The sequence below is a fragment of the Empidonax traillii genome, unplaced genomic scaffold, assembly GCF_003031625.1.
Source record: "Empidonax traillii isolate 1590-97213 ecotype Southwest subspecies unplaced genomic scaffold, ASM303162v1 scaffold771:size604852, whole genome shotgun sequence".
NCBI classification, from domain to species: domain Eukaryota; kingdom Metazoa; phylum Chordata; class Aves; order Passeriformes; family Tyrannidae; genus Empidonax; species Empidonax traillii.
Window position 1 is genome coordinate 305,409 of NW_020955964.1, and position 14,038 is coordinate 319,446.

Below are 14,038 nucleotides of genomic sequence, written 5' to 3' on the forward strand. Positions count from 1 at the left end.
AAAACTTATACGCCATGCAAGGCCTATTTATGTGCTCCAAAGAAAGTCTCCAAACCCTGTAGATACTCAGTTTAACAGCCCCAAGCAGCAGCAGACACCCAGATCCTTAAACTCTATTCATCGAAACACTGAATCACAGAATGGTTTGGGTTGCGAGGGACCTTAAAGATCATCTCATTTCAAATCCCCTGACATGAGCAGGGACACCTTCCACTAAACTAGGCTGCCCAAAGCTTCATCCAACCTGCCCTTGAACACTTCCAGGAATGGGGCAGCCACAGCTTCTCTGGGCAACCTGTTCCAGTGCTTCACCATCCTCACAGTGAAGAATTTCTTCCTATTATCTAATCTAAACCTACTCTTGTGTAGTTTAAAGCCATTTTCCCTTATCGTATCACTGCATGCCCTTATTAAAATGCATGTAGGGCCTTTTTATATAATATTATGTAATGTAAAATAAATATTATTTTATATAGTATTTCAGTGGTGCCTTTTTTTTTAATATTCCTGGACCTCAAGCTCCCAGCACTCTCACAAATGGTCCTCTACCTCTGCTGGGCAAATATGTAATATTTGCAAATATGCAACTGGAGAAATCTGCCAGTAACCTCTGCTTGTTCAAATTAGGTTAAAACAGCATGAAAAAAGAGCATGAAAGAGTGTGATGGCGCCTAGACCTTTGTACCCACATTTTTCTCGTAAATTCAAAATTACTAAATACAACACACATAATTTACATGGTTACATTTTTACAGCTGTACAAAATTCACAGTACTTCGTCAAGAACTTCATCAAGTGAAAGGATTTCCATTTAGGACTTTGGGTCCTGAAAAGCAAGTCTCCTTTTGGGCCAGAACAGTCTGGAATGGTCTACTGGAATTGGTTTAAGATGTCTGCACATGTACATCAGACTTTTGGCACCTCCTTAGTCACCCTATTAACCTCTATCAGAAGAAACCAGGACCATCTGTGTTTTCTGCATGTGCAAGAGCTGCTGCACCTCTCTCTGCCCCAGCAGCCAGACAGGGACCTGCCAAGCACTGTCTTTGGGGGTGACAGCTCACTGATTTGCAGCTGCAAGGAGGTGCTACCTTACAAAGGGAGAAAGGTGAGAAGGTAGCACAATTAGACTGCTCCCATTTTTATTATTATTTTTAATTGGTGGCGGATGAAGTTTAAAATACGGCCAGACAAAAACTCCTTTTAGCCCTGTGGTGACAATGCAAAAGGAGGTGTGGGAAGCGTTTTCCTCTTGGCAAGCAGTTCCTCTTTTCTGTTTTGCGCAGGACTGGAGCATTTTTCCCTTTTCCCCTGATTTATCTCACACAACATATACTTGATATCATCTATCACAAACCCACAGTCTCCCAGGTATTTGAAGACTTGCACATCCCAAACAGATAATATGCTTAATGAGTTAAATGAGTCAGCTTCTTCCACCTCTGCTTTCAGTCCTATAAAGGCCCTAACAGGGCACATCTCAGCTTGGAGAGGAAGGCCAAGTGACTGGCTCTTAGGCAGCTGCAGGTGTGCCCTGGTATTTGCAGTAACATAAATCTCCCCTAGTCACCTCATTTTGCAGCTAAGCTGCCTAGCCTGTTTCCACAGTGTCGGGATTTAGGGGTGGGCCAGTTTTCATCACAGCCTAAGACTTCCGTGTTCTCCAAATGCTCTGAAAGCCCCAGCATTAAGGAAATACTGAAGCACAGGAGTGCACACAGCAGCCACTTGGAGGAATGAATCCATCACCTGCTAACACAGCTGCTGCCTCCCTTTCAAACCTGCTGCAAAGCCTCAGCACTTACAGTGACAATTATTAGGCCAGCAAAGGAAGCCATTGCCATCCATTCCCAATTGGAAATGTATTTAGCTAAGGTTCAATGCACAGAATTAAAATGGTATTTGGTGCTTATGAGGCCTAATTGTTGGCTTGTAAACAGTCAGAGCTTTCATTTATCACATTACCATTGTGTAGAGATCTGGGCCTTGGGAATTAAAGAGCATCCTAAGTACCATCTATTCAGAAATCAATTCCTTGCCTGAGTTTCTGGGTTTTCTCATTTTAGCTTTTTCACATTTCATCAACCTTTTAAAACTACGACTCAAATAGGTCAGAAAAAAAAATCACAATAATAATTTTGCACTTAGCGCCAAAGTATCTAAACGGACCTTGCAAACTATATTTTGCATGCGATTATAGTGATGTGCACCCGGCGCCTCTGAACAAGCTTGCCTCATCCCAATTTTTCAAACAACATTAAACAGAACATTAAAAATAAATCTATAACAGACAAACCGATAATACTCAAATATGCATGAAGGCAAGTCCTCTCCCTAATGAGCCAAGGCCAGGTTGTGGTCACAGTCTGCTGAATTTTCTGACTGCCCAAACAAGAAGACGAAGATCTCTCTCTAGCTTTTATGATACTCATAATTCCCTCGGTTCTCAACTAAACTCTGCCACCAGACATTCATTTCAGGGCAGGCCAATGGCTCAAAACATGACCTCACAACTTAGTGAGAGCACCGTAAAAGGGCTGTTTTATCATGGCACTTACCAAAGTTTCACTGTAGCTTCATCTGAGGAACAATGATGGGAATCTCATAATTTATCATGTAGAAACTGTGGAGCAAGTGGAACAAAGAAATCTTGCTAAAAGAGGAGGGAGGGCAAAAGCCAAGATGTTTCTCATACTCCAGTCTGCTACAGGAGTACAACAAGTGCTTCCCTTCACCTACGCTAAACCAAGGATACCACCAAATTCTGTAAAATTTATTGTACGACCTGATAAATCACCAGGTGATAAAGGCATGTTATTAATGCAGAAAGATAGCTTTTCTCTGAGTCAAGAGGTGGCTGCTCTTCTAAAGGCAATAAGCATTATTTAACCCTGGTTTTGACTAAGAGAGGAAATAAAAAAATCCAAGTCTTTACACCAACTGCAAAGCAGACTGACTCTGCATCTCACCATGGTAGATGCTGACCACGTTGCCCAGTTCTGGTACCACAGTCACACAGACCAGGGCATTGGTTTGGGAACCAAACGCTGCTGATGCTGGGGTGGGACTTCTGCTGAGCCTTGGGGGTCACTGGGAAGCCGTTCAAGGTCCTCCTGCCTGCTCGGTCCAGCTGGCTCTAACTTTCTACCCATTACAGTGTGTGAGGTTTGGCAGAGTTTGGTTCTCTGTAAAACAGCATCCAACGTTATGGGTCAAAGCTCCCCTTACCACCCATCTGAAGACCTGGCTCCATGAGACCTTTGCCCTCCAGGCAGCTGTGAGCCAGGTCTTGGGGAGTCCATGAAAAGGTTTTGAATTTCTTGGGCTTGGCTGGAGCTGTGTGTAAGTATTTCAGTCTGTATGGGCAGAGGTGACCTTCAAAACTAATTGGGCACACAAAGGACCTTAGCAAAAGAGCCTCATCTGGGCTAAATAATGCATAGAAGGTTTGACTTCAGCTCAGAGGGAAATTGAATTAATGTATAGTGATAACATCTCAGTGAACTAATCAAGATAATTGCCATATTCTTGATTTAAATAAATCCATTAATAAGAATTTCCGGATTCTGAAGCAGACAAACAGCAACTGCTAAGAAACTTTGTAAAGGCTGGTAGCAATTTTTTTCAGTTCAAGTTAGAAAGCAGCACCAACAAAGCAGCAAGTAGTCACACAGCATCCTTTGTCTTTGACTGGAGGAGTTGAACAAGAAGTCATTTCCCTGGCTGAGTTTCCAGATCAACTTCCTTTGCTGCTGATTATCGCTGTCACCAGTTCAATGGGAAGGCAAGTCTTTAATCCAGTTACTGGCCAAGCTGAGCTACACTGCATTAACTGACAGCTAATGTCAAGCCCTCTGCAGAGGCAGGGAAGGTCTATATAATGCTAAAACCCTCAAAGTAGTTGTAGATAGGCCTTGGGGACAGGCTAATTACTGCAGGGAGCTAAGTTTCACTCTCAAATGAAAAGGGAAACTGCACACCATCATACACTGAACCTTGCTCAGAGCTAAACCTGACAAAACAGCATTGTTAGAGCAGGGTTGGGTGTAGATGAGCAAAAGGAAGAGCTGTAAGTCCTATGAGCGAGTCTGCCACTGCCTGAAGACAGCACTGGTTTCATCCCTTTCTCCACAGAAATGAAGGGACTGTGTGCCAGCCTATCCTGAAGCCTTGGAGAACCTGGGTTCCCTGGTGTGCCCTGGAGACAGACCTCCAGTACTGCATCAGTTTATCCTGCATCCTTCTCTGCTCTCCAATGTGCCCACATGTTCTTTGCAGCCTTATGATAAAGGCTAAGAAATGCCCTGGTAAGAACAGCAAGTGGAGAAGAACCAGAGATGCTGGCTATGCTGGTTGGAACTAGATGTTCTTTAAGGTCCCTCCAACCCAAACTATTCTATGATACTATGATTCTATGATGAACACATATAGTGATGCCACCCTCACATCACCATTGCTCTTTCATGTTGGGTGTTTGGTTTTGGACCTCTGTAGACAGTCAGGTAAAGGTAAATATTGTAAGGATGTTCTTCCTGGGGCCAGTAGTGCAATGTGAACTTGCCAGCTGGATTTACTTTACCCTTAACTTTTTAAGCAATAGTGTTTAGCTTGCCCTGGCCCATAAACAACTATTATGTGCAGTGAGAAACATGAAGCTTCTTCTCAGAGTCAGATTTGATACCTTTATTCCTCTGCCCATGAGCAAAACAGAAATATGAGCTTCACCTTCCCCTTCAGCCAGGACTGAAAACTACTCAGAGTACCTCACAGCTACTCATGGTCACAGGAATTCTTTAAATCACTTAAAACTCCCCCTGATGTTCCAATAGAGAAACCAATAACCTGAAGGTAGTGAATGTTGATCTGGTTTCCACCATCTTCTTAAGCTTCTTGGTTATCAAGAAACTTAGACTTCATCCTGCCATGCCTGCACTTATCCCTGCAGCTTGTGTTTGAGTCATGCACATCTTCTGTCTGGTGAGAATATATTTTAAGGAAGGCATTAAGAGTCCTGCTCTGAGATACCAAGAAATGGAGAATGTACTGCTTTCATGGTTGGTCACTCTACCAGTTAGGTCATCTCAGCAAAACCACACCTTCTTGTCAACTTCAATGTCTCTAGTTTTGCTTTCACTTACTCTTCTCAAGTCTTCCTCTGCTAAATTGAGAGTCCCTCTGTAGGTGGTAGTTTTGGCTCACATGTTGTGATCTAGACAGTCTCCTTCATGTTGAGATAAATAGATCAAGTCTTTTTAGTTCTCCCCATGAGTGCATTTTGGTAGAGTTTTTCTGCTCCAACTTCAACTTTCACTGTCCTTCATAAACTGCAAACATCAGAACTGACACTGTTAGTCACATCAGCTTCCCACTACGAGTGCAACGAGTAAATGTACTATGTTGATTTGTCCATGCAATCAACAAGTTAGACAGATTTGCTGTGGAATTATGCTGAGGATCACATTGAATGACTTGATGCCTTGCTCACTATAGCTCCTAAGAGTCAATGCTTAGCCCAGTTACATGTGTACCCTGCCACAAGACATATTTTGTTTAAATGAAACCTACTTCATCAAGCAATATAAATATCTCACCTTTGTTTTCTAATCTTCTAATTCTATATTTTTTCCCAGGTTACACATGCAAAACTGGGACAATCAATCCCTGCTAATTCACTGATTTGCTCTCCAAGTCCTTAGTGGACAGGTTAAGATAAGATAGGATAGGAAGGGGATGGGATGGGATGGGATAGGATGGGATTAGGATAGGATAGGATAGGATAGGATAGGATAGGATAGGATAGGATAGGATAGGATAGGATAGGATGGGATGGGATGGGATGGGATGGGATGGGATGGGATGGGATGGGACAGGATAAGACAGCATGAAGAGGGATGGTCTCCAATCAATCAAGGAAGATTTAGTCAGCATACAAAAAAGTGCTTTCTAACAGTAACAATAAAATAGGTAAATACACTGTTATGACTAACAATATTTATAGATCAGATGACTTTGATAGGATCCATTTGACCAAATTGTAGACATCGGAGATGTAAACATCTGTATCTGAACTCATCATTCTGTACTACCTTTGCAGAGAGAAACTTTCAGAATACAACTTGTCTCATCTCATCCTAAAGCAGACACCTGACATAACTCATAAGAAACTCACCTTGAAAGTGCCTGTTTCTCTTCCCTGCCTATAAAGTGAGGCTGAGGTAACTAATTCAGATATAGGCTTTTACCCTGTATTTTTTTAAAGTTGCATCAGAAGCTGTCAGGAACAGTTGAACAGAGATAACTGATCACAGGTTTGGAGGAGGTATCTCTGAAGGCGCATTCCCAATTCTATTTTCAGTGATGCTGTGCTATCGTGTTGTGCTGACTTGCTCTAGTCACGATTCCCATAGTCCAACCACTGGAGAATTCTGTCTTCCATTTAGCTCTAAAAAGCTTTCTTATGACTCTTCTAAAGTGCATAAAATGACCAGAATGATGACTTTCACAAATGCTCTATTTTGTTGGACAGCAAGAAATAATGGATCACTGTTGTAAATATATCCACAGAGTAAGTTGGATTTGAGCTTCTGTCTTATCTCCTTTATATTTTCAGTCAATCTTTAAAATAAAAGATTATGTTTGAGGTATAAATCTGACCATTATTAGCTGTAATGTTAAGTTTGCTTCATTGTCTGAGGCTACATCTGTTTTCAAGCACAGGAACTACTGGGTTCTTTGCAAAAAGAAATATCTCCTTGATTTAGCACAATAGTCCCGACAATATAGCTGGCTTCCACTCCTATGGAGCAAAACACACTCTTTTTCTTTCCTAAAGCCTCCCTCAAGCAAATCCAGTGTAAGAGATGGAAGGGTATTAACTTGGATTCTCTGAGGAATATTGCTATAGTAATTGCAAGGAGAACATTGAGGGAATGCAAACATTTCAAAAGAGTCATCACAGAGTTTCCATCAGTTCTTTTCAAGGCAGGAGCAGTAACAGTGAGTATTAAGAAAAGAAATTTGAAACTGGGCCTGGAACATTTTAAAGAAAGAACCAAAGCAACTGCATATCAACACAGAGATACGTGGGTTCAGCCAGCTTTCCTTCCCTAAATCTCTTTCTTTAACAATTTTTTTCTTTGTAATCTTGAGAACTGTCTATTCTAGCCAAATTGGATTCTTAGAATGGGTCTATTATTATGGAAGCTGAACACTTTCATGTACCATTCAAACCATATGGGAAATTATGCACTTAAGGAGTATTTCAAAGAGTCTAGAATTATAAATAAAAATGGAACCAAGGAATAAGGAGGGGAAAGGGTTCTCAACAGCCGCATTCATTTGCAGACCATCCTTCTGGATGCCCTTCATTCAGTTGCCTAATTTTTTTCTATTTGATACCAGAAATGTGGTGTCTTTGCAGTATTTATAAGCAGAGAAAAGAAATACAAATCTTCAAGTTGCTGCCATCTCCAGGTTTTTCAATGCCTCCTGTCTCCTCTCTGCTTAAAACACTCTTTGGAGAAGGGATGGTCTTGAACAGTTCCAAGACTACTTTTAAAGCTTAATGAGGAAAATTACAACAATCGGAATTGAGTAGCCCGTTAATTACAGAATTGTTTCCAGATAAGCTGTCATTAGTCATTGCCAGTTGTCATTCTACATCAGACATTTCAAACAAGTACAAAAAAGACACTGCAGCATAGGAAGAAGGTAAAAAGCTGTGAAAAAGAGGATCTGATGGAACTTGGCTTTCAAAGCCAAGAAAAATTCTCTGACATGCAACCTAAATCCTGATTGTTAAGGAGAACCGGGTGTCCAAATTACTTAGAAAAACTCAGCAGAAACTGTCTGAATCTTGACTTGGTAGAGGGAGCTTATTTAAGCTCTCATACACTGAACTACCAGCATCTACTGTTTTTTTTGTGTGAAATCTAATATTCTCTGGCCGCTTTATTTGGACAATAATTTTGATCAGGCAATTAAATTCTACCAGCCTTGCATGGTTCAGAGTGCACAGAATGAAGTCAGCAGCCCAATATTCATAATATACTTACTCATAAAATGTTGTCCAACCATTTTCATTGCTTTTAGTGGCAAGGAGACCGGAGTTGCCGTGGTAAGTCATCATGGCCACTTCATGCCCCTGTGTTGTTACACTCTTGAGTGCACTGTTGGTACCAATTGTCACCCAGTAGACTTGGCCATCAGGCACCACCAGCCAGAGGGGCATCCCTGTGGAATCTCTTCGGATATTGACTAAATTGCCATTATTGTCAGTGATCAGGGTTATATCTCCATCTCCAGAATAAGTAAAATTGTAAAGGTAATCTCCAGTGGTAAGGCTCTGAGTATAAAGGTGCTTCCCACTGGTGTCAAACAAGTAGAGTTCCTGGTCTATGGGTGAAGATAATTCATACAGATTTTGTGTGTTGAGGAACGGCTTGTTTTTCCGAATAAAGCGGATTCTGATATTTCCAAGATCAGCGACATACAGCTCCCCATCTGCACACACCGCCAGGGAGGACGGTGCGTTGAGTTTGGCATCCTTAGCGTAGCCATCGTCCCCCGAGAAGCAGTCACAGTTAGCATCGTTCTTGCAGTCACAGCTGCTCGGGGCACCGGCCACGAGGGAGATCTCTCCGTTGGTGGTGACCTGCCTGATGCGGTTGATCTTCTTCTCGTCGGTCTCAGCAATGTACAGCACTCCGTTGTGGGACACAGCCAGGGCAGTGGCAGACTCCAGCGTGGCATGGATTGCCACCTTGCTGAGGAGAAAGTGATCCATGCCCGGCACCTGGCAATGCATGGGCCTCCCTGCCACGATGCGCACTTGGTGGTTCTCAGAGATCTGTAGTACAACGTTATTGTCGAGAACGTACAGTGAATTATCCATGGGATTGACTGCCAGATCCGTCGGCCATTCTAGGCGAACCTTAATGGTGAAACAACACAAGGGAATTTGTATAGCAAGACATTTCTTCACTGCATGACTGCTATAAATCAATCACAATGAGGATGTTTCAACATGGATTAAAGGGAGAATGGGTAAAAAGAAACACAACTAATTACTACTGCTTGATAGGGTGGCCATAGAGGACATAACCTGGTGTGAGCGAGGGGGCTAAGCTCCTGGGCACAAGAAGTAGACACATGGGGACACCCACACTGCCCTGGCGGTGGGAGCAGGGCAATGGACAGAGCCAAACCATTCTGTGATTTCCCTTCTCCCCTGCTTTTTGAATTGATGGAACCTGGACCTGATAGCAGAGACCTGGGACCACAAATTCTGCAACGTGAAGTGCTATAAAATCAGACACACGAAACAATGATTCTTTTACTAAAGAATTTTCCACACAAGTGGCTGAGCTCCTCTGGATAAATGACAAGGAGGAATGGACACAAAACTGGCAGCTGTGACAGCATGTGTGTATGTCTAAGTTATAACCACCGATTTTATGCTGCAAAAATGAAAAATAGCAATTCACAGAAATTCAGGCAATTTCAATTCATAGAGAAAAATACTTGTGCCTTCAAGGTAATTTTCACATTTTGTTTTAGCATAATGGAAAAATAGGTTCAAGAGTGACACATCACAATTCTACACTGATAATCCATATACACAAATGAACTGAAACAGGACTAGTAGCACCACAAGTGAACACTAGAAGGTCTTTACTTCTAGCTCTGCTTCTGAAATACACTGTCTTTTCAAGTGAGCCTACTCTTTTAGTTGCCAAACCTAAGAAATGTTTACCAACACAATTCAGGGTGTAGTTCAGCCTGTAGTTGAACACTTCTGCTATGGCCATGCTTTACTTTTGATGCTTCTCTTCATGTTTAAATCCATTTTCAACATTTTTTTTTTTTTTTTAAGAAATCGTTGCAAGGTATTTAGTTCATTGTCCCTTCTATTGCCTGGGTATGTGAATCTTATTTTCATGGCTAAACAGTATGCTGAACTCTGTCTACTCTGGTTCTCTGTTTGCAAAATATCCTTCCTTTTCTCAGCTCCTGGCCTATTTTAACCCTTCTTGTAGTAAAACATTACAGCCTGTGGTTTTCTCTTTAATAATGCATGCCTCCATCCCTTCCAGTGGTCTTTAAGCTCTGCAGTCTTGAGTTAGCATCAAGAGCTGAGTTTATTCTGAATTGACAAGGGAATTTTCAATTTCTTAAAAACCATTCCTTGTCAACAGTGGTAGCTAAATATTTCATGTCCTCATGTCCCAGGGAGCCTCAGAGACCTGACAGAAAAGACCCTTCTAACCACTGTAAATGATGAAAAGCTGCTTCCCAACCTGGCTTTTATTTTTTAATTAAACTTCTCTTCAGTGTGTTCCTCCAGAACAGGAGTGGTAGGTACTCTGTCCATCCCAGTACAGGTTAATCTAAAAATAACTTCTGTGATTTTCTGAAGGAAAAAAAAAGTCTTCAGCTGACACATGTTCATCTCAGAAGTGTTTAAACATGACATTTGTATACATAGAAGCTACACAGCCTGGAATTAAATAATTTTTAAAGCCTGATTCCACAATGGTCTTGCAGTAACTGCCCCTGACATTCACATAAAGAAGAAATGATGCTTGTAAGATGAAAAACATACTACAACATGGCATTTAACCATCAAAATTTGCTGCTATAGAAGGCACAACAGCTTTTAAACTTATAATTTCATCTTGTTCATAAATTGCAGACAGTGGGAACCAGTTGCAAAGAAGCAAGAATAATTTTTGAAATTAGAGGGAAAAACAAGACAAACAGATTCCATATGGGAGCACAGAAATTACCTAGGTAGTTACAAAAAGGAAACCCCATTGACATCTATTGTGGCTGAATAACAGTTCTTAGCCCACCAGCTATGATTTATATTTTCATAGGAGAGAACAACATTCCTGCAGCCAGGCAAACAACAAGTAGCACAAAGGTTTCAAAGGACACTGCCCCTGAACTGGCACAATTTGACAAGTTCGCCAAGGCCTCACAAAATCGAGTGCTGGGCTGTAACAGATTTCTCTTCTGCTCCATCCAGAAGTAAAGCAATCATCACACTGAGATTTCTTTTTCTCTCTTTCTTTCTTTTTTCTCTCCACCTTTAAGCAGCAGGACTTAAATGCCCAGCATGCTGGTAGCTGCAACCAATTTGCAATCTGATGCAATTCAAGATTCTTGTTTTCCTGCTGTTGCTAATTTTGGCATCATGGCCTCCAATCAGTATTTCCTAGATGTTAATTTGATTCAGGTCTAAAATTATGCTGGGCCAAATTAGGATGGGGGGAAAAAAAAGAGATGTCAGAGCATGGCAAATAGTCCTACTGAAATGGGTAGTGCTGCTGGGTCTTTTTAGTTTAAAGCAACTTGTTTCTTGATAAATGACCCTAAAACCCCCCTGTCTTTCCAGGAATCTGTGTCATCCCCCTGACTGGGAGCTCTGAAAGAAGTCTCTTCCATGGCTGGGACATCTTTAAAATCTCACTTACCAAATCTATGAGTTAGGTCAGTCAGGAGTTTCCTGCATCTTTAAAGGATCTTTCTTTTTGATTCAGTCTATTCTACAGAAACACAACCAAAACACTGTCTTACCTGAGAAATGTCCATAACAGAGTCACAACTGAGAGGCCGAGCAGATGTCAAGTCATTGGAACCCAACACAGTTGAGATGATCCCATTCTGATCAATCCGCCTGATCATAGTGCCATCCACAAAGTAAATCAGCCCAAACTTGTCCACAGTGATTCCTGGGGAGGAACAAAGCAAAAGGAGCAAAGGAGGAACAAAGTCAGAAAGTAATGGCAACCTGACATGAGATGAATAGAAGATGGTGTCTTGTTTGATGCTCATGGAAGAGTAAGACTGCTGGTTTGGTTGGGAGCAATTTTTTTTTTATTAAAAGGGATGAGGTGAGAGTTGGGCATGTGGGAGTCCTGCTTATCAAGAGCTTTGAACTAGCACCATTCCATGGAAGGCACTTCCAAATGGCACATGATGTCATTCAGAAATCCCTACTTGCTTCTGGAAAAGGGCATGGTATTCACTGAACTGCTGAAAGGAAAAGCTTTTTTAATAACTGTGTGTCTTGCATGTTCAGAAACATGGTTTTATTGCTCATGGTAGGAATGCTAAGCCATGCACATAAAAATGTTACACTGGTGAATTTTTCAAAAATGGTGATGAAAAAGGCTGTGAAATATCCATCAGGTCAATCAAATTCCAGATGGATAAATGAGGAAGGATTTTCCCTAAGATAATCCCACTAATCTACAGTATTTCACCTGCTTTTGAACTCTGCCAGTGATTCATTCATTGTCCAAACCCTCTCTGTAGACATACTCCTGTCAGTGGATTTGAGGTCTGCTGACAGCAGTTACAGACTGCTGATTCTCATTTCCTCACCTGCAGATATGTGCCATTTCACCTCCTCCTAAGCATCATTTCTCATGTATTCGTTATGGTAGCACAACCTCCTTTAATCCTCTTTATTCTGGGCTAGCTACCCTCTGCATCTTCCATCAGAGGATTTCATAGTACTTTACACTTACTAATTAGACCTCATAGCAGTCTGGGAGTGTGCTCATCCCAATTTTACATATCAGGAAAGTAACAGATAAAGCAGTTCTCACAAGGTCACAGAGAAAGTTCATTACTAAGGCAGGAATAAGAAGTTAAAGGCTTCATTCACCTCTCCTTTATGCTAGTATCAATTAAAATAACTCCACAGATACTAATAGTCATCCATCTCATCTACCCTGCAGTGGCAGAATGCCACTTAGCATAATGTTTGAGTGTCTTAAAGACACTAAAAGACTGTAAAGGAACAGAAAATGAATATAGAAGCCTGTAACATCCTTTTCTATACAAGTGAGAATCCTTCTTGGAATGCACAAATATTAGGATCTTCCTAATATTCCTGTTTGGTTTCTTTCACTCTCAGGGTAACAATCACTTGGCAAAACCAGACATCTGCACTGTGCATCTAAGCAAGTATTTGGAGCTTTTCCAATCAGTGGAGAGAAAAATCTACTTTGAGAGTGCAATTCATATCTCCCTAAAGCACATATCCCCAGGAGATTATATGAATCCTGCTAGAAATACCTTTTCCTCCCCATTGACTATAAAGGAGACTACAGCAAATATGTCCAAAGGAAACATTTATTTTGTAGGCAGATTAAATTAGTGAGCTGAATCCTCACTAGAATGTTTTTTTGGCTGTTATCATGGTGACAGAAATGATGGAAAATCTGTTTCAGATAGAAAGCTTTTAGACTGTTTGAGGAGGGGTCAGATTTTGTGTTACAGCCAGATCCCCTTGTTTGAAACATTTACCCTCAGTCTCCATGCACTGTGAGCTCTGCTGTGAAGTACAGATGCAGCAGTTTACCGATCAAAAATTCTAGATTTTCATATAGCAGGGACTAATCCTCTGATTGCTTTGGCAATTAAAAGCATGGCCTTCAGCCAGTACTGTAACTATTGCATAGGCTGGAAGTAATGGAGGTTGGTAATATGTGGAAAAATATATCATATTTGGTTATATGGAAATCCACAGAAGATAACCTGGCCTGGAAGGAAAACCTCAGACCTAAGTCACTGTTTGAGAGACAAAATAAACATCTCCATTGGGCTGAAAAAAAGGAAGGGATTCAGACATGGTTGCAACCTGTTGATTCAAAGTCAATTAAGAGTCAGGGAACTGATGTTTCAGGTCACTGAGCTGAATGGGAGCTGTTTGTTACTGCCAGGAGGTAAAACCAGCATTTTTGTTACTTCTTTGTAACATCTGCCTGTTTGAAGGGCATCATTTTGACCTGGATCGGATAGTTGACCATCAGAACAGTGTGGTTTCAGAATAACCTCTAGGGAAGTGAGGAAAAAAATTCTTGCTGCTTTCAAGATGAAGTTCATTAATTTTAGAGGGAATTATACAGCAGGATTGCTGAGATAATGGATGACAGGACTGAATGACCTAAAAGATTGCTTCTAGTCTTACACTCTAATACCTGTGTTTAATTCATGCCAAGATAGGACTGATCTTTGCAGGACC

The 14,038-nt window shown here is 41.3% G+C and overlaps 1 protein-coding gene across 1 annotated transcript in view; it reads right to left on the minus strand.

Moving 5' to 3' along the window:
* Positions 1-14,038, minus strand: part of TENM4 (teneurin transmembrane protein 4) — a 268,706-nt gene that overhangs the window by 38,130 nt on the left and 216,538 nt on the right. Inside the window, exons 23-24 of the mRNA XM_027901301.1 lie at positions 11,581-11,735; positions 8,055-8,932 (exon numbers count right to left, since the gene is read on the minus strand). Of these exons, the coding sequence (XP_027757102.1) occupies positions 8,055-8,932; positions 11,581-11,735 (1,033 nt within the window). The remainder of the gene's footprint in view (positions 1-8,054; positions 8,933-11,580; positions 11,736-14,038) is intronic.